We start from the raw sequence: 21,043 nt of genomic DNA on the forward strand, positions 1-21,043 counted from the left end.
CTCTCGCCATCCTAACATTCACTGTGGCCAGCGATTATGCTTCTTTACTTGTTTCCAGCCAGGGTTGCACAGGGTCTGAGACATAGTAGCTCAGTGATAGGGCCCCTCCCTGACCCCACACATCTACACTTGGCCAGCACACTTACCGGGCCCTATTCTTCTTCATAGCAGCTATTACTTCCTCTTGTTATGTATTCATGTATGGACTCTGGAAGGTAAGCTCCAGGAGGGCAGGCTTTATCTTTATCTGTTTCTATTCACCACCATAACTCTAGTGCCTAGCACACTATCTGGAACGTGGTAAGTGTCCAGTTTGTCAGATGAATGAAAGGATGGGTGAATGGATGGAAGGATGGATGGATAGATAGATGGATATATGGCCAAAAAATATAGGGCCAAAGAAAGAAGGAATGAATTCTCCCTTTCTTCCCTGAGTGGGTATGAGTCTGCCAGGCATAATAGGTTCAGTCAGAGCTCAAAATGTCTCTGAGCTGAATCTCCAATGACGCTATAAGCACTGGAAAGGCAACTCTATCCTTCTTCCAGATCCCACAGCATCCACATGGGCTCTTATCAGTTCCATAAACACTTACCGATGCCCGCTCTGTGCCAGAACTACACCAGGCACAGGAAGCACGGAGATGAGTTACAAATGGCATCTGTGCCCCATGGTGCTGTGAACAGAGTAGGTGCACAGAAAATGTTCGTTGAATAAATGATGTCTAAAGTGAGACCTGAATGATGAATAGGACTTAGTCCGAAGAAGGAAGTAGTTTCCAGCCAAGGGAATGACAAGTACAAAGGCCCTGGGGCATCTAGGAGTACCAAGTTTTTAGTGCTGAGGTCCTGTGTGGCAGGAGGGTTAGGCTTTTTTTTTTTTTTTTTTTTTTGAGGTACGCGGGCCTCTCACTGTTGTGGCCTCTCCCATTGTGGAGCACAGGCTCCGGACGCGCAGGCTCAGCGGCCATGGCTCACGGACCCAGCCACTCCGCGGCATGTGGGATCTTCCCGGACCGGGGCACGAACCCGTGTCCCCTGCATCGGCAGGAGGACTCTCAACCACTGTGCCACCAGGGAAGCCCGAGGGTTAGGCTTTTTGTCCAGATTCATGTTCTCCCAAGTGGTTCCCCACAGGTGGCACCCAGTGCTCTTCCCAGAACTCTGTGCACAATAGGTCCCCTCTGAGGTCATGCTTTCTGGGGAATGAGAGGGAGGGGTGATGAGCCATAGCCCCTCCCATTGCCATGAATATCTCCCTGGTCACCTCCACGCCCACCGAACCCCACACTCATCTGCTCGGACCCACACACTGCACTAATTTAACCACTGCAAATACCTCTTCTGTCTCCTTTCCAAGGGAAATAACATTATTTAAGTAAAGCCCTTTAAATTTTAAAGAGCTGGGTTGGACTTCCCTGGTGGCGCAGTGGTTAAGAATTCGCCTGCCAGTGTAGGGACACGGGTTCGAGCCCTCGTCCAGGAAGATCCTACATGCCGCGGAGCAACTAAGCCCGTGTGCCACAACTACTGAAGCCAGCGTGCCTAGAACCTGTGCTCCGCAATAAGACAAGCCACCACAATGAGAAGCCCGCACACCGCAACGAAGAGTAGCCCCCTCTCGCCACAACTAGAAAAAGCCCGCGCTCAGCAACATAGACCCGACGCAGCCAAAAGTAAATAAATGAATAAAATTAAAAAAATAATAAATTAAATAAATAAATAAAGAGCTGGGCTGTGTGCTCTCTGCGGGAAGCTTTTAGCAGCATGCTGGAAAGAAAGAATAATAACGAGGCCAGAGACAACAGAGGAGAGCTGAGCTGCCACCCAGTGACTGCCCAGGCAGGGGGCCCAGGGCCAGATCCCGCTGCTGCTGGAGCCCCTGACCCCCTCCCCCAGAGGCACATAGGAGCAGGATGGGAGGTCCAGAGAGCCCCAGAATCACAAAAGGTCAAGTTGGAAGGGATCTCCGGCAGAGAAGCAAGAAGGCAGAGAGGACAGAAAGCAGTTAAAGCGTGAGACATCCTACGTTCAAAGCTCAACCACTTAGTAGCTGTGCAAACCTGAGCAAGTGGCTTAACCTCTCTGATGATATAGGACTTTCCCTAACACCTCAGTGGATTAGTCATCCCCTCTTCTACGTTCCCATAAGGACTTGGTAGCTATTTCAATTTTAGAATTTTCAATATTATTCCATAATTTATTTGTTCGCCTGCCTATCTGCCCCAGGAGACTGTGGACTCCCTGAGGACAGGCACTGGGTCTCATCTGCACCTTAGTGCCAGCCCTGGCACAGGGCGCAACTCAGAGCAGGTGCTCAGTAAACGGCTGCTGAATGGAACTGAAATGAGGCCGAGTTTGTGCTCCAAGGAAATGAGTGGCTATTGGAGCATCCTCGTCACAGACAGCTGCTCTTAGCAACACTGCCTGGAGGCAGGACGCTTCATCCCAAAGGTGGGAATCTGGAGGCATCAAATATGTCTTAAAGGAAGTATTTTGGACCTCGACGACAGTACTCTCCTTCCCAAGCTTATTATCCATCCAAGAATCTTAGAACTGGGTCGTCCAGACTCACTCCTTTGTTTTATGGACCTAAGGCTCAGAGGAGTGGGGGAGGGTAAGCGCGTGATGCTGCAAGTTGATGGAGGAGTTGAAATCAGATCCGGTTTGGTGTCCTTTCCATCAAACTGATGTTTTCTACGGTTGCTTGCAGGATGAGGCCAAGTGGCACAGAGAAGCTTTTTTAAAAATTCAAATGGTCACATGTTTAATATGAATTAAGAAAAAATACGTCTACTCAGTACAACAAGCCTATACATTATTCCTTTGTAAAATACAAATGAAAATAGAGGGAATCAGTTTAAATTTGATTTTAAGAAAATCATGATGTAAGAAATAACCTGGGTGGGATGTAGATAAAGTCATGAAGGAGGTGACTGAAGTATGCCCTGTGCCCCAGGGCATGTTCAGAGCTGGTAACCAGAAAGCACCACTCCACCACCCCGGGACATGAGCATGGCGGGCAACAAAAGCTCCCCGAGACCCAAGCCCGGACCAAGGAGTGGCCCAACATTACTATGATGGATGCCCCGCAGCCCGCACATAGGGGAGGCCCAGCCTGCAGGACACGGTCCCATATTCAACTGGAAACGAGTCTCATCTAACTTAATGTGAACAGTCAGGTAGATGGAAAGGCGGCTGAACAGAGGAACGTCACCTCCACCAACTTGGACACTGAGACCCAAGGGGGCTGTTGGAGGTTTTCCTAAGGAATATTGACCTCCAGTGAGCGATCGATCCCCCCCTCCAAAGGAGCATGCTGTCACTCAGTCAGTAGGCAGGGCTGAGACCGACCTGCAGGGGGACAGGGCTGTAGCAGGGCTGGGGGAAGATGGCAGTGTCGACAGACGGCACGCGGGCAAGGGGCAGGGGCACTCTGTCTTGCCCAGAGCACTTCAGAGAATAAATAAGCCGGGGACGAAATTGCCGCTGGTATTTGTCACAGCTGTTTCAGCAAAGCACCGAATGTATAAGCGTCTCGAATTTCAACTGGCAAAATTAGGCCTCATCAAAGTCAATCTGAACAGTCAAGGTAGATGGAAAAAAAGGACCGGACAAAGGAAAATAGAGGGACACGAGGACAGTCCCCTGAGCCAACTGAGAAGCTGGGAGCCAAAGGGGCTGTTGGTGGCCGTTTTCCCAGGAAACAGTCACTCCATTTAGAAGCCGGCGCCCGCACCCCCCCGCCACCGCAGACTCCAGCGACTTGCTGAGAAGGTCCCTCGAAATGTAGAATTGGCACTCTCAGCTTTCAGATGAAGGATAAAGGTCTGATGATCCAAAGGGCTAACTTACTCACTGTTAACTCCCTTCTACCCCACCTGCAAGGGAGGAAGCAGCGTCTGGCAAGAAGAGCTAAGACTTGGAGAGCACCTGCCTGTCCCCTTGGGAGGAAGGAACTCTGAGCCCGTTCATGATGGATGTGGACCAGACTGCACATGGTAAGAGCCAGTGGGGATGGCAGGAAGGATTACCTAAATGGATCTAAGAAGAAAGAACCTCTCTGTGGGAAATGGGGTGGAAAATAGACCGGGGAACGAGGCATCGGTATGCCCTGGGGTGGAGTAATCAATCGGTGCAATGGACCAGGGGACAGGAACGTGTGGGGACATTGAAGAGTCTTGAGCAGAGACAACACATCACAATGGTCAATACCAGCAGTGGAGGGTGCAGGCGTTTCCTCTCTGCAAACTGCAACGTTCTCCCAAAGTTACCTGTCCCTTCAAGTTCACGTGCCCCTGAAAGGCCAGTTCCGCGTTCGTAAAGCCCCGTACTCATATGTTACATTTTGGCTCAGGAAAATCTAGCATCTAGCACAGCATGGGGCATAAGGCAGGCATTTTAGTACCGTGATTGTTATTAATATAAGTAGTGACCAATTATTTATTAGCATCACACGTCATCTGTTTCCATCATCTTAGCAACTCTGTTGGGTATGTAGTGCAACGTCCATTTTCTAGACAGGGAAACTGAGGCTAAGCTTAGCAGGATGGTGTTATATCTCTGCTGTTTGCTCCCCAGCTCACTCTTTTCCCTTCTCCACCCGTTCTGTGCCTGGGAGCCCAATTGCATGGGCTTCCAACTGAGTTTGGTCAATGGGCAGCATCAGCAAGAGACCCAAAGGCAGGAGGAGGATGAAATTGAGGTATTTCTTCCTCCAGCTCCCTGCCAGGTCCCCAAGAGTTGGCTGCATCCCTCTACCCAGAGCCACAGTCCTGCACGCAGCCCTCTTCACACAGCCCTCTCTCCAGTTGCTACAGGTGGTAGTAACTCCCCACTGTTCTTGGCCCCAAGGGCTGCCCTCCCTAAACCCTAAAGCCAGTAGTCCCTTTAATAAGCCCTTCATGGACCCCCCAGGCTGAGCTAGGTGTTTCCTGCTGGAACCTGGTTGGTACGGAGAGAAAGAAAGTGTCCCCAGATTACAGAGCTTACAAACAGTGGCACTGAAACCCCAGCCCTCCTCTGCCTCCAAAGCCCATGTCATTCCATCTGAACTGCGGTTTCTCAGCCACAGACGTTCACACCCGCAGCTGCCCAGATTGGCCACATCTGCGTGCCACCTGCTCCACTATGCACTTAACATTTTTCTTTAACTTGACTCATTTTTTTACTTAAATAAGCCATTTGAAAAAGAGAGAGTGAATTTAAATCACTGCCCCAAATGGCAAACCAGTCTCACTTGCCTTAAACAGAGGATGACTGAAAAAGAATTATAATGAAAACAAAACACTGTTATTAAAACTTTTACTCCCTCTGGGTCGCTGCAGGCACGTTGCCCCACACCTGTTTTTGTTGCAAAGAGAGATTAGCAAGCGAAGGGGCATTAAAGACAGGATGGCATCAGCCTGAGGCTTTCTCCTTGGCATAACTAGGAGGACAGCATGAGAAAGGAACAGGGAAGATCCTCCCTCTCTGTGATCCCTTGGTATTTATTGCCCGTGGGGAGGCCCCACCTAAAGAGGAACATCGTCCTAGACGTGCACTGTCCAATAGAGCTTTCCACAGTGATGGAGACGTCTTACCCACAGCCATGCTGCCCAATACGGGAGCCACCTGCCCCGTGTGGCTACTGAGCCCGTGAAATGTGGCTGGTGTGGCTGAAAAACTGAATTCTGTTTCATTCGGTTAAATAAAAGCCGAGACACCTTGCTGAGTTTTAATGTAAATGCCAGTTGTCACACACAGCTCCATGTTGAACACAGCTCTGGACTGTAAGCCCCGTGAGGGCAAGAACTCGCCTATTCATTCTCCTCTGGATTTCTAGGACAGCACGGTGCTTGACTGCCAAGAGCATTCAATTAATTCTCGACGCACCAGTGGATGAATCAGTAATTGAATGAATGAATGAACTATACTGTTTCTTGCAACAAGAAACTGCTCTCTGCATTCAGACTGTCCTGGGAACCACTAGCTCTTCCTGGTTAAGTAACTCTATTCCTCCCCACCTGGTTGCTCTCCTCCCTCCAGGCTCCTCAGTGGGGAGACAGGCTTAGGAACTCGACTTCCAACATGCCTCCTCCTCTCCAAGCTGAGCTCAGGTCCACTTCTCTGCTGCCACCGAGCAAACAAAGAAGCTTTTGTGGTGTGGTTGCTTTTGCTGCCCCCATCTCACTCCCTCCGCCCCTGACTGGGATATTAGGTGCTTGGTGACAATTAGCAAGGTATCACCTGCTTCTGTAGAACCAGGCACCTGGCCTTGGGTTACGGTACGGCCTGAATACCCACCTGACAAAATCCTGCGCACTCCGGCACTGATCACCAGCTCTAGATGCGGACGCCACCCACCCTCTGGCCATGCCAGCCTCTGTCTTCACCTTGCCAGGGCATCTGAGCCCCTGCACTGCCCCCTCCCCATGCCCAGCCCTGCACGATGCCAGGGCAGCCGGTGATGGACGCCTTCCTTTGGGGCAGCATTAAGCAGCGGGGAGGAAGAGATGGTGCTCGGAAGATAATGGAGGCGCCAATGATTGGTGACAAACAGCCCCGCCGGAGGAGCGCTGAGTGCCTCTGCAGAAAGAGAAACAAAAGGGCAAAGGGAACAGCTCAGCTGCCTCTCTCCCTGGTGACTCCCAAGCTGCTTCTGTGATGTATGAGGCTGGGGGTTGCTCTCCGCTGGAGTGCCGCCAAGATCCCCACCCAAGTCTGGGGCACCCTGATGCTCCCCACGCAAGGCTCTTGGGTGGTGGGTCTGCCTGACTGAGCCCTGGGATGGCCCCCAGGACCTCGAAGGAGAAGACCTGCACCCCCCCCCCACCACCACGCGCACACACGTCACGCACGGTGTGGGCACCAACGGGAAAGTCACTCTCTGGCTTCAGTTTTCTCAGCTTTAAAATGGGGGGAAGGATATGGTGCATTGAATCTCCCAGCTCCCTCCTGGCCCCAATGCTCTGTAATTCCAAACCTGAGGACTCGCTCCATGTGGGAAACCTACCAGGTACCCCTCCTCCTGGGCACTGGGGCTGAGTAAACACTTCTTCCTCTTCAGACTTGGGGGCATTCCAAATGTCATTACAACAGCAGCAGCCACTTTTCCCACACCTGCTGTGTGCTAGGTACCCTGCATACAGACCCCTCGTATTACGTGAATTTCCCCTTCCCAGCAGCCCCACCCCACGAAGCCACCATGATGAGTCGCGTGCTCAGCTGGAGACATCAAGGCTGAAAGCAACAAAGAGGTGATCGGAGTTCACACACTGGATAAGTGGTGGAGGTGGGATCTGAACTCAGGCCAGACCCCGGAGCCCTGCTTCTCCCCAGGAGAAGCTACCCCCATCGCACTTGGTTCAGGCTCAAGGTGGGACAGCTCCATTCCAGGCGGGGGTCTGGTCTTCCCTCCTTGCCAGGTCTGGACACTGTGGGGAGGTGGGTAGTGTCCAAATAGTGGCGCTTCTGCCACGAGGCCATCGTCCCTTCGGGCGCCCCAGAGCGGTCATTCATAACACGACGGCGTGGCAAAGGGTTTCCGGTTTCAGGTGGCCCAGAAAAGCCAAATTCATCTTCCTAGACCCCTGGTCTGGGAACGTCACTCCTCTCTCTTCAGCTGCCCCCCGTAGCCCCCAGGCTCAAATCCAGACCCCTCGCCCTGGCGAGCAGGCCCTGGCCAACAGCTTCAACCTCATTCCCCGCTTCTCAGTGAGCACCTTATGCTCAAGCGAGGCCAGCTGCCTCTCTGTCTCCCATCCTCACACAGCCTGACAGCGTCCTCATTCCCCCCTCCAGGGCTTCGCACGTGCTGCTCTCCGGCCTGGGGTTCCCTCCCTACCTCCCGAGATTGTTTCAATCCCTCAGAGCCTTCCTGGGCCACTCCCTTCAGTTTCCAAGGATTTATTCTTGGTATCCTCGTATAGGCCATTTATTATACATAATCTTTTATTGTTCTCAAATGAGCCCGTGCTGTGTGGGGTGGCCAACGGGCCAAAACTCCTTAAGGGAGCCCTCTTCCAATCCAGAATGAGGTTGGCGCAGCTGCTCAATTAACACAAGTGACTGGATCCCTTGCCTTGACTCCAAAGTCAGCTTCCAGGGCAGGGAGAAGAAAGTGCGAGCTTACTCAGCCTCTCAGAGGGACCCCATGGCCAGCTGAGCCCATCCTGAGGGTCAGGAGGAAGGGAGGGGTCAAGACTGAGGGCTAGTTGCGTGCCAGGGGCTTTCATGTATCCATCTCATTTATCGCCACAACACCCTCTAGTTTCAAAAGACGGGAAAACCATGACTCAGAGAGGTAGTGACTTGCCCAAGTATATACTCTGCTAGGAAGTGGCCGGGCTAGGCTTTGAACCCAAGTCACATAAAAACCAAAGTATATTAATGACCACCGAGTGGCTCTTCCACAGAGACAGTGAGTGAGGAAGGATGGGCAGGCCCAGCGGCATGCTGGTAAATGTTTAACAGCTAGCTCTGGGCTGGAGAGAGCTCTGATCTGCAGTGTTTGCTCATTCCATGGTATAAATACTCCTGCCCTGGTCAATTTCAAGCCACCAATAAGGTAAACTCAGAGCTGGGGAGAGATGTGTAAATCGATGCCCGGGTGTGAATCCAGGTCTGTCCCTCACCAGCAGTGGGACTTTAGGCAAATCACACGCTCTCTCTAAGCCTCATTCCTCATCTGTAAAATGGGGAGACTGTTATCTCCCAAACGGGAGTTTCTGGGAGGCTTTAATATGACTTTGTGGGAACATGGCTAGCACGGGACTTAGCACATAATAGTTGCCCCCTCCTTCCTTCCTCCCTCCCTTCCTTCCTTCCTTCTTTCCTTCCTTCCTTCCTTCCTTCCTTCCTTCCTTCCTTCCTCCCCCTCCTTTCTTCCTTCCTTCCCTCCTTCCCCAAACCCTGCACCCATCACCAAACAAGGAGAACCCAGAAGGAACAGGAAGCCCTTTAGTCTTCCCTCCACCTTCTACTGTTGGCTCATCCCCCAGACGCCAGCCATGATGCCAGTTTGAGTGATGGTGGGCAGAGCTGGACAATGGACACATTCTCACACCAGAAAGGACTTCCAGAGGTGATTGAGCAGGGCCAGGAAACAGGCCCTGGGCTCAGTGTCTCGACCAAACCCCAGATTCAGGGGAGACATTATTCATTCATCAGTCAGTCAGTCATTCAACAAACACATCTTGAAGATTTGTTCAGAGCCAGGCCTTGTGCCAGAGCCAGTGGTGCAGGGATGCCTGCCCTCAAGAGCTCTCTGTTCAATGGGGAGACCAACCGATGACCATTTCCAGCCCCAGAGGAGGGTTGTTTTAACAGCATGTTGCCAAAGTGCTGCTGGCAGCACTCACAGGGGACACCTGGGTCAGCAGGGGTAGGGGTGTTGTGGAGGGCAAGAAGTGGGTGAGCAGAGACTTGGAGGGAGATGTACGGGGAGTCAGGGGCTGTGCTGGCTGAGGGCAGATGTCTGCTCTCTGAGCCAGGAAAGGGCAGAAGTGGGGGAGGAGGTGGAGGACATGAGGCTAAGGCCAGAAACCTCTGAGCAGAGGCCAAGTCTGCGGGGCAGAGAGGTGGCGGCTCCGGTCCCCAGGCCGTGTGACTGCAGCAGCAACCTCCCCTGTGGACTGGGGATACAACACCCATCTGGGCAGCCGTGGAGGAGGGAGGAGGTCACATCAGCAAAATGGCTACACCAGCACTCAGCTCACAGGGCAAGCTTTCTGGTCAGTTTACTGGCCTGTGAGCTCATGGGGAGCTGACCTGTCTCATTCCAAAAACCTAGGGGTGTGTGTGAATGAAACAGCGCAATGGGTTGGGGCGGGAAGGAAGGCTGAGCGTGCAGCGACAAAATCCAGATTCCAGTCCAGCCACTTCCTACCACCATCTTTCCATCTCCCTGAGGCTCAGTTTCCCTTTCACGTCTGATGTGAGAACTAAATGGAAGGATGGGCGTGGAAGCATCTCGTCCACGCTCAAGTACCACCAGCAGGTAGAGAGTTAGGAGGTCTGGAGTCAGAGTAGGCATCACTTTGATTATCTGAGAGTCTTCAAGAAAGACAGAATGTAGTTCCGGGAGCAGAAATTTACCAACAGGAAGTTCACCTGTGAATCCAGCCTAAATGTCACACGTTATAAGCCTTTGCATACACTTTTCTGTAGAAAGCCACACACCCAACACCTCTCCACGTACCCCAGCACCAGGACGCACATGTCTAAAGGCCAAAGATGCTCTATTCATCCAAACAACCCACCGTGAGCGGTTGTGGGTGAGCATCCGCCATGTGTTTTGTGGGGAAGAGCAGAACCAGACGGGGTCCCCAGCTTCATGCAGCTTCTAGTCTACTAGGGTGGGGGATGGGAGGGTCCCAGTGAGACTGGTTCTACCCCCGAATTTCACTGGGAGAAACAACTCGGGTCTTGGGTTTTGACTGCACCCAGTGTGGGTGTGGATGGGGGCCAATGCGTCGAGCCTCCAGGGAAAGCCAGGGAGCAGGCGGGGGAATCAGTCACCCCCAGGCAGCAGGCCGTGAACCGTCCTCCAGGAGTTACCAAGAGCGGTAATCAGCAACTCTAAGGCTCTTCATGCCGAGGGAGGGTATCAAGTGGAGTCCTTCTCTATAAGAGGCAGAAATCAACTCCAGACGACTCAAGCCAAAAACAGTAACTGGCGGAACATTAGGGGGAATTCATGGAACCCAAGGACAAACTGGGCCTGGTATTGGGAGGACCCACGCGGCTTGAGCTAGCGCAGCTCTGACGTAGCCATGGTTAATACTGCTAACAGTCATCTGAGCCCACAGGATTAAGCAAAGAGCTTTGTACGTCATGATTCGTTCCATCCTGTCAACACCCTGGGAGGAAGGTCCCATCATTATTAGCCCTGGGGAAACCAGAAAAGCACAGCGTCTTGGGGGTCCCCATTGATAAGGGGGACTTTCCAGTAGTTCTCTGTCTTCCTCTGTTCAATATTCAGCTTCCAGGGAGACTGTCAGATGGGCTCATCTTGGGGATGACAGCTGACTGTGCCAACCTACCAAGATGGAGTGCAGTTAGTACGGTGGCGAATAATTCCCCAGGGCAAATCTGACGTGTTGCCGGGAGAAGTAGGAATGGCTGGTGGACACGCTAAATGCCAGATTCCTTTCCTGGGTGTCACAATGTCCTTTCCTGCTCCTTTGCGCTGCTACTCTCTAAACCTCTAGCTACGTACATACTGTATTTATTTGCTCCATCCATGGAATCTTGGCCAATAGGTCTCGGTGATCACGAGCCCCTCTGCCACCGGACCTCACTGCAAGTGTAAAGGTGGGTTCCAGGATCTCACCCACAGGTTCCTTCCCAGGAACTTCATCCTGAAGACAGACGCCTCTTAGGAATTAATGTCCCACGTTTCACCTCCACTGACATTTATCATTTAAAGCGGGGACGCTTTGCACCCTCTTGCATGTGGTAGAAGCCGCTGCATTCCTCCTTCCAGCGAAGAAAAAATAAATCCTTTCTCCTCTCCTCCGGGAGCAGCCGTGTCTTTGGATTGCTTCAGACCTGGGTTTGAAACTCCTGGTTCTTCCACTTAAAAAAGGTTCTGAGCCTCATTCATTATTTAAGAAAGAAAAGAAAGGAAGGAAGGGGGGAGGGAGAGAAAGAGAGAGGTATCTTGGGCCTCTTGTCCTCACCTGCAAAACATGCCTAATGACACCGCCTCATGGATTGTTTAAAGCATTTAATGCATAAAGGACGTCTAACAGGTGCGTGATAAATGGGAACTATCCGTAATGTCACTCTTCTTTCTCTCAGTCTTCAACTAGACTCAAGAAAGACAGCCTTGAGTTGAGCTGGTCCCACCACACACAGTCCTACCTCCAGTTCTCTGCTCCCACGGGTTTCCCTCCCTGGCGCATTAGCCCTTGGCTTATTTATGTTCTCCCTTTGCTTCAAGGTCTAGTTCAAGTTCTCCCTCCTCTCTGAAGCATTCCCTTTATACCCCCCAAATAATCACTCTTCCCCCGAGAACCTCCTGTAGGGGACATCAATCCACTTGGCATCTAGCAGGTATCAACAAATTTCCACCTGGATTTTCATTCATCTTTATGGGTACATGCCCGACCCCTCGCCCCACTGGAATGACGGTCACCGTCATAGGTCTTTCTCTTTTCAGATGTGCTCTGCCCACAACAGATGCCCATTCATTCTCTTGGTGATGACGAGGGCTTTCAGGGACACCCCGTCTCCCATCTGTGCAGATGAACATACTGGACAATTTTATCTCACTGGGATTTGGGAAAGAGTAAGGCATCCGGACTGGGCATTGGACACACAACAACTGTCTGTGTGGCTGGAGCCGAGGAAGCGACTGAGACCCCTTCTCACCAGGAGACAGCAGAGCACAGAGGGAAAGAGACAGTCCTGGGTCTGAATCTCAGCTTGCCACTTACTGACTGGGCGGCCGTGGACAAGTCACTTAACCTCTCTGAGCCTCAGCTTCCCCACCTGGAAAATCACTTTAACTCTCAGGGTGGTTATTAAACAAGACAAGAAGAACAAGGTGCATGGCACCGTGCTGGCACACAGTGGGAGCTCAGTCAGGGCTAAATAAATGAATTTCAAGGGGCCCGGGGATGGAGCAGAGGTGGACTGGGTGGCAAGCCAGGTTAGACGCCTCCATGGATCCCAGGAAACCCAGTTAACAGAACTAACCAGCCTCCTCTTTGTTTGGCTCTTTGGTCTCCGGCTTTGAAGTCACCACTGCTATAACCCAGAAACCCCAGCGCGTCACTTAATCGCCTTCCACCGCCCCTCCCCCACCGCCCCTCCCTCCAACTGTAGCAAGGTTCCGGTCTGGGTGAGACAGATGTTCTGAAAAGCTGGGGTAGCCAGGCCAATCTAAGGCATCACTGGTACCTTGCCAGCCCTTGCCCACACGCCCTGTCCAAGGAACACTGGAAGGGAAGAGGGAGCCTGGCGCTGGACCAGTCGGGACCCGGAAGGCTCCAGTACTCATGCCATTAACAAATCTTAAAACTCTGGGCCTCCGTTTCCTAATCTGTGAAAAGAAGAGCTTAAACCCATCTTGCAATGGGCGAGGACTGTGCAGCAGTTAGCACGTGCTGGCCACACTGCAGCTGATCCGTGTAACACTGGCTATTGAAAACAAAAACAAAAACCCAGCTATGATACAAGGAGAGGAGCAATGTTAGATTGTTTAAGGGGACAGCTGCGGAAAGACCGTTCGATGCCGGGTCTCAGTACCCGCTTCCACCAGGGCAGCTGTCCTTTTGTGCCTATCATCTTGTCCAAGGCAACAGGTTTAGGGGGTGGTAATCAGTTCCTACACTAAAAGGGTTCTCCTGGTAAAAATTAGAAGTTTCAGAACCAATGAAGTAAGAGATCTTGGAGGTCGCTTTCAGCTCTAACATCCCCTGAACTTAAAAAGCAAAAACTAATTCAACCTCTCAGGAAAAACTCCAGTTTGCACCTTGGATGGGAAGGGAGTGGGGTTTATTGCTGGCGGAGGGGCCAGGCTGGGGTCGGGGCGGCAAGGGGAGCAGGGACGGAGCAGCCTGGCCCCGGCAGGGCCCTTAAGTCCCCCGCCAGGGGCTGAGAGCGAGCCGGGCGGGGGCCTGAGCCCCGCCCCGCGCCCCCGGCGTCGGGTGGAGATGGTGAGGGAGCATAAGTACGTAAAGTCCTCACGCCAGCTTGTGCATGCACAGCTCCCCTGCAGTCTCGGTGCTGCGGCTTCCTCGGCTCAGCCGGGTCCGCCCCCGCATCCCACCCACCCGTTGACACGCGGCTGCCAAGAGAGAACTGGAAGGGCCTGTGGCTGGGGCCTTTGGCGCGTCCTAACTCGGCCTGCCCACTGCTAGCCTTCGCGGAGACTTCGCCACGGCCCAAAGAGGCAGGTCCATGAACCACTCTCTTCCCCGCGCCCCCAGGGCCCGGTGCCCTCTCTCTCCCAGGCCACCGCCCAGGCACGAGTGCATCACTGCCTTCCCAGTAGTGCCCAGACCAGGTAAAATGGCAACTGAGGAGTTAAAAACCAAGCGGGTTTCTCCTCTTGGAGAGTCAAGATACTGGGGAGTGGAAGCAGGGGCAGGAACTTCCAGCCCAGCCAGTCCTGTGTGCAGCCGACTGCTTTCTCCTCCCAGTGCACGGACCCACCTCTCCACAAAGGTGAGCCCCTTGGCTCTGCGGCCCATAGGAACAGAACCGGCGAGGGCGCACTGGCCGTGCCTCTCCCTAGTAGTGACCGCTATTGCCCCCCACTGGGCAGACGTGTTTGTGAATGCCTGCCCTGGACTCTACCCTCCCCACCCTCCGAAGCAGCCCCTGGCAGGGGGTCCGGCACAGCCAAGTGCCAGGTGCACGGCTCTCGGTCACGTCCAGGAAGGGCGCCCTCCCCCGGCAAGCCGGCCTATTGCATCTCGTACAGACCCTTCTCGTGCTCCCACCCCTTCGTGGGCACGGATGTGGAGCGGGTAAGGAGGGATCCCACTCTCGAGCACTCTCATCTCTGCAGGGAAGGGAGGGCTCCCCGGCTGCCCAGGACCCCTGCGCGCGCCCCACGCTCGGAAAGTTTCCCATCTGCGATCCGGATCAGCGCTCTTCCCTCACCCTGAGCAGCGGAGCTCAGAGGCCATGCCGGCTGCCCCCGGCCCAGAGGCGCTCACCCCCGGCGCCAGATCCCCCAGCCTCCAGCCAGTTGCAGAGGCGGGCCAGGGGAGTGGAGGCGCCAAGACGCCGGCTCAGCTCTCCGCAGCCCCGCAGCCCGAAGAACGCTGCTCGCGGGTTCTGGGGAAAATCGCAGGATGGGGTCCTGACGGAGAGGGGTTTCCCACCAAAGCCTTTCCCATCAGTCGCCATCCTCACCCCTGCCGCGTCTCTCCGGTTCTGCGCATTCCGGGGGAAAGGGGTGCTCCCCTCCTCCCCCCAGCCATCCCCGCTCCCTTCAATGTCCAGGTGAGGGCTCCAGGTGCCTTTCAACAAAGCCCAGTGCCCTCTCCGTTGCGCTGGAACCGGGACACCACCCCCTCCCCGCCCCCATATAACCTTTCCCTCTAGAGGCATCCGAGGGAGGGAGCCGTCACCCCAAAGTTGGGGGGAGATTTTCATCCACTTTGGAAGGTCTGTTGTTCCAAGGGTAAGGGGACAAAGTACAGGGCTTGCATTACTTCCGCTTTACACCAACCCCTCCCCGCTCTCTGCCAGCAGGACCACCATTTAGGCTCGAATTCTGCAGCTTCTCCCATCAACAGACCAAGCACTCTTCAAGGACCTCGGGGTAGACGGGGTGCGGTTATTTTAGGGGGGACACCCCTTCCCGGAAGGCACTCTCTCAGAGTTTGGCTAAGCACCTCCCGGTGGGGCAAGGCACACACACGGCAGAGGACAGAGATGGTTCCCCCACCTTCATCACCCAGTTGGGCTAGGGACTGAGACCCTACTGGTCACAATGGCTACGTTTTGGCACCCCGCATCCTCCTCCGCCTCCGCGGCAGAGCCAGGATGTAACTCCAGACGGGCTGGTTCTGGGCATCCAGGTTTGGTACTAGGCTTAGGGGGTAATCGCGGACGCGCACCCTCTAGTCTCCGCGCCCACGGCTCTTCGCCGGTCCAGCCTCCCTCCCGCCCAGCTCGTAGCGAATGTGTTGGCTCGCTGCCCGAAAGGTGCCGGGGTCGCCAGGTTGGACTGCCGCGCCACTTAAGACCCACCAGGCGGCGGCGCCGGGCTGGAAGCATCGAGGCTTCGGCGAACCCTGGACCCTGGAGCTGCGGAGGCACCAATCACTCTCTCTAGGGACCTCCTTCCAATGGGTTCAGCCCAGCCGGGACCAAGTCCATGCGGGACGCACACACACCGCTGCTCAGACCTTCTCAGCCCCCGGACGCGTCCATGCCTCCCTCCACACTAGAACCACACACTCCACTGCACGCACACACACTCCTGGCCCACGAAGCAACACAACCCCCGCATGCCTGCACCTCCACACATCCCAGAGACGTACACTCCTGCTCAAGTGTCACACTCCCACCTCCTATGCACACAGGCCCCGTGCCCCCCCCAACAGAAATACAGCCACTCCCTGTCACACATCCCTAAAGGGACCCATACACTTGGGACACGCGTGCAACGCCGCACCTCACACACTCATCCACCCTGTAACACGCTCACACATGCGATGACACAAGCTCACACACTTCACACCCTCACCGAGAAGCTGGCACCCGCTCACACCCCCAAACACTGGCTCACACGCTTTCTCACACACACACCTCTGTGTAACTGACATGGACACTCAAACACCCCTCCAGACACTCGCTCGCTCACACACCATCACACACACTCACATCTCCAAATGCACTCCGGCAGCCTCTCCACACACAGCTCCCTCCCGGACACCCTCACACTGAGACGCAACAAAGACACACGCTCATACACACGCGCACACGCACACCCTGGCACAGACCCACGAGCGCTCTCTTCAAAGGAGACATCCTCCCTCCCTCGTCAAGCAGATCACCTCTGCAGACCCCCACGCCGGGAGCGGGGCTCGGACCCGGAGCCTCTCAGGAGCGACCCTGGCCCGCGCCCGCCGCCAGCTGCCCGCCCCCGCGCGCATCCCCAGCCAGGCTCCGGCCCGCGCCCGCTCACTCACCGCGCGCCAGGTCCAGGATCGCTGGGAGCAGCAGGCAGGCGCAGCCGCGGAGGCTCGGGGCGGCTCGCATGGTGCCCGGCAGCTGGCGGCGGCGGCGAGGCGGCGGCGGCAGCGGCGGCGGCGGCGGCGGCGGGGCCCCTAGCCATGGGCTCAGGCGCGCTCCTGCCTCCGGCCGCCGGCCGAGCCAGTGGCGGGCAGCACGGGGCGCCGCGGGGGCGCCCCCATGCCGTCGCGGCCGGGCCGCCCGGGAGCCGGGCTAGACTAGGCTCGGCCTCTGCCGGGCGCCGCGACCCTCGCGCTCGGGGCGACCTCCGGGCGCGCCGCAGCTCCCGGATCCTCGGCTCCGCGCGGTGTCCACCGAAGCCCGGAGTAGGATCGGCGGCAGCGCCGGAGTTTGGAGCCGAATCGCGCTCTCTCCGCCTCGCGCTCGCCTCTCCCGGCTGCGCGAGCGCCCCTCCCCTCGCCCTCCCTCCGTCCCTCCCCCTCTCCCCGCCCTCCACTCGCCGCTCTCTCGGCTGTATTATACAGACTTTTCTTTAATCCTTTCTGCGCTGTTCGGTTCTCGTCCGCTAAGCCGATTTATTGCAGGGAGAAGGAGAGCCTCCCACCTCCCGTCCCCCTCCCCCTCCTAGCGATCTTCCACCCCTCCCCCTCCCCCGCCCCTCTTCCCCCCAGGTTCCCCTCCTCACTCACAACTCGCTTGCAGCCCGTAGCTCGGTAACCCTCCCCCAGCTGACCGAGCACCCCTGCCCTCCAGGCCAAGCTCCATCTGATCCCGCTTCACCTAATCCCGTCCCTGGGACACCCTCGCCTGCGCGCCGACCCCCAGCCTGGTGGAGGGAGGCAGCCTCCCCCTTGAAAGCGAGGCCATCCGTGGAGCCAAACAGGCAGGGTGTGGCACGGGAGCAGTGGTCTTACCCCCTATTAAGGATTAGGGGCATCGGTGTTCTGAAACTTCCAAATTATGGCTGCCCTCCCCCAGGCACACATGGAAATGGGATATGTTTTGTTCTTTCTTCCAAGAATAGCCACATTCCTGGACCCAGGCAGAAATGGGTAAGGAGCTGCGTGTTTCACCCTTTGGGCAGACCCGATTCCTCTTCTCCCTGGGCCTGAGGATTGGGGTTTGGGACTTGTGTCTTATCATTATCCTCCCACCGACACACACACACGCGCGCGCACACACACACCAACCATTGAGCCTCAGGTCTGGCTGTGAGCCCTGGGAGGGGAGAGGTACTCCAGCCCTGGGAGTGGTCAGGGGTGACGTTAGATGGGGAAGTTCAGAGCATGGAATTTCACTCCATGGCATTCTAAGGAGAATCCCCAGCTTCTCTATCTATGTCAGGTTGCTGCGTCAGGCTGTCACTCTGTTTACCTAAATGGACAGTGGGTACAAAGCCAGTTCCATCTCCAGCAGCCCTTTGAAGGGGTGTGGGGAATGGAGTGGGCAGTGGGTGGCTGCTAGGCTGTCTCTTGGTCAGCCTTGCGCAGAGATGCCCCATGGCAGGGAGCTGGTCCCGCCAAATGCCCTCTCCGAGCCTCACCACATCACCTCCCGGGGCTGCTCTGCTGCAGCTCATGCCCGCCCACCCCAGGGAAGGAGCGATTTGCATTTCTGAAGATCTGAAAGCACACATTCACCTGACAGGCTTTAGAACGATCCTCTCAGTAAAATAATAATAATGATCCTAATAAACCCTTATAAATGGGTGTTTGATTACTGTTTGTCCCTACGTGGTTTGTGGTTTTTTTTTTTTTTTTGAATCAGACTAATTGGCTGAAGTTGATTAGGCTGGATACGGCTTGAACGCTGGAGTCTTAGACCCTTCTCCCTTCGCCTGGCTGTTCTTTGCTCCCTCTTACCCCCACCCACCTAGGTCCACCCTTCTTCAAGCTGCTGAGGGTCAGCTTGAGGTCACCTCTCCCCCTCACCTTCTTTCTGGGCTGCCCCAGCCGTGCCATGGGACACAGTCCCTGACTGCCTCTTCTCTGCCCCTCCCCCTCCCCACCTCTGGCCCAGAACAAAGCCAACAGAATCCAAATCCATCGCAGGTGCTAAGCCCTCTGTGCCAGGGCCTTCCCTGCTGGGAAGCAGCCTCCAGCTGGGAAGACCCTCATGTTGGTCTGAGCTCCTCAGGTCAATGCCAGGCACCCCCGTACGGGCGTTCCTGCTCTGTAAGCCCAGCTGCAAATCAGAGTGCAGCCAGGCAGGTGGACAGGTAACAGTTCGCCAGGTGAAATCCTGCGTATGTGAGGCTTACTGTCTGTACTCACTGTAGCCCAGCTGTTACCCAGGAGAGCCAGGGATCAGGTGGGATTCCAGGGCCTTTCTTGGTGACACTTCCTCCTAGTCTGGGTCCACACCGCCAGCTGGGAAAGGGACCCCTGCGGGGAGCACCGGAAAGGCAACCGTCAGTCACCTCCATTATGCCAGCTGCGAATGACACCTGGCAAGAGGCCAGCAAGGAGGAAACGAGACCTGATATCAAGAAGAGGCTTCTTCCTAGGGCCAAGGATTGGGCTGGGGAATGGGGTGGGGCATTGGAGACCTCAGTTAACCCTCCTTCACCCCAAGACTTACGAATCTCTCTTTTAATATCACCCCGTATTATAATTATTGGTCCTCCTAGCCAGTGCCTGACACACAGTAGGCCCTCAATAAATAAGTGTTGGGAGAATGAATGAATGAATGAATGAGAGCAGGGCACTTTGTGGTATCCACTCCATCCCTCAGCTCCTAGCACAAGGCTGGCACCTGGCAGGTGCTAGCATGCATCCTGTGGCCGTGAACCTTTGCAGAGAATAAACAGCCCCCTAGATCACATGTTCTGAGAGAGGACAATCCTGCCCAGGTGCACACTGGTTTCCCCAAAGGGGCTCAGCTGCAAAGTGCATGTTTATTACCATATGGTAATTGTTCTTAGTAATACTGCTACCTCTGCACACCCTCTCCTGGGGGCATACACTCCTCCAGCTCCTGTTTCACAAAACACAGCTTTGGAAGCTATTCTCTTGCTTCAGAGAAAGGTATATACGCAGCATTGAGAGGCATGGTTAGCAGAGGGCCCAGGGTGACCTAGACAAGGGAAAAGTCACTCAGGGCAGCCACAGGCTTTTGATTTGCTTAACGTCACTCTGCGCCTGTCTCCTAATGTATCAACCGCCAGCAGCAGGGCATCCACTCTGCAGTCCTGGCACTGAGACCCATGAGTCACGGCGGGACATGCCTCTTCCTGGGACACCGGCTGCGTGGGAGCCCTGGACCTCCCCGTGGCTGATGGCTGGAGGTGTGGCTGTCTGCCCGCAGCCTCCCTCTGTCCATGGTGCTGAGCTAGGATCTCCCAACAGAGGGCACTATAGCACAAAGCAAATTTCTCTTCTCCTCACCCTAGGGAACAACCCCAGAGGTCAAAGGGGCCCTGGGGTCCTCTGTGACCTCTAGGTTGTTTATTCCCAAGAGAGGGAAAGGGTATGGCATAGTATTCCCTCCCACAGCCTGGCTTCCAAAGGGATGGGTTCTGTTGGTTGGAGTAGAACCTCCTATGGGGTTGGATAATGATGCTAAGAGTAGTAAGCCTTTGTGAAAGCGCTTCTCCTATGCCAGGCACTGATCAAATACAAAATGTGAATAGAATCAGTGAATCTTCACAATAGTGTATGGTGTGAGTATTATCGTTATTTCTATTTTACAGATGAGAAAACAGAGGCAGAGAGAGGCTAAGCAACTTGCCCAGTACAACACAGTAATAGGGCCAGATTTAAACCCACAAAAAGTGCAGAGCCAGAGGTCTTAAATACCCTTCCAGGCCAAGATACACACATGCACACAGGCACACACATGCCCTGGAAGCCAGTATTTCAATGGGAAGTGAGTTAAAAACAAAATTTTCATAAGCCCAGTGTGCTCCACCTCTCTCATCTCATTTAATTCTCATAAGAGCCCCCTGTGGCAGCTTTATCTAAGCCCAATTTATAGATAAGTAAACTGAGTCTAAGAGAAGTGAAAAGAATTACCCAAAGTGACAAAGGTAGAGGAATGTTGTATTCTGAGGACAGGAACCTAGTGTGGGCTTTCCCCAGGCTCTGTCCCAGAGAGCCACACATTCTCTCTCTCTCCCTCTCTCTCTCTCTCTCTCTCTCTCTCTCTCTCACACACACACACACACTCACACACTCACTCATGCAGTCCTCTGGCTCCTTCTTACCTTACCCTCTGCCTCTGCGTGCTGGGAATTAAACATCCCCCAGGCTACATCCCAGACAACACCGAGTTTTTTATTGTTTGTTTAAATTAAACGCAACTGAAAGTGACACCTTAACACCAGTGACCCAAATCGATACGGAGTTGGCTGATTGGAATTAAGTCCAGCGCTGTGTCTTTAATGAACCTCAGCCCCACCTGG

The 21,043-nt window shown here is 54.7% G+C and overlaps 1 protein-coding gene across 3 annotated transcripts in view; it reads right to left on the reverse strand.

The window, feature by feature from the left end:
• The window catches only part of IGSF21 (immunoglobin superfamily member 21), a 271,189-nt gene that overhangs the window by 226,899 nt on the left and 23,247 nt on the right, over positions 1-21,043 (reverse strand). The window contains exon 1 of one of the 3 annotated variants that reach the window (XM_004272461.2): positions 16,638-17,093. The exons of 1 other annotated variant lie outside the window; for it this stretch is intronic. In XM_004272461.2, the coding sequence (XP_004272509.1) occupies positions 16,638-16,707 (70 nt within the window). In that variant the 5' untranslated portion in view covers positions 16,708-17,093. Of the gene's footprint in view, positions 1-14,850; positions 14,962-16,637; positions 17,094-21,043 lie in introns of those variants that run through there. One more of the 3 variants, XM_049706335.1, reaches the window with a different exon arrangement.

Source organism: Orcinus orca, chromosome 1 (genome assembly GCF_937001465.1).
Source record: "Orcinus orca chromosome 1, mOrcOrc1.1, whole genome shotgun sequence".
Lineage (NCBI taxonomy): Eukaryota > Metazoa > Chordata > Mammalia > Artiodactyla > Delphinidae > Orcinus > Orcinus orca.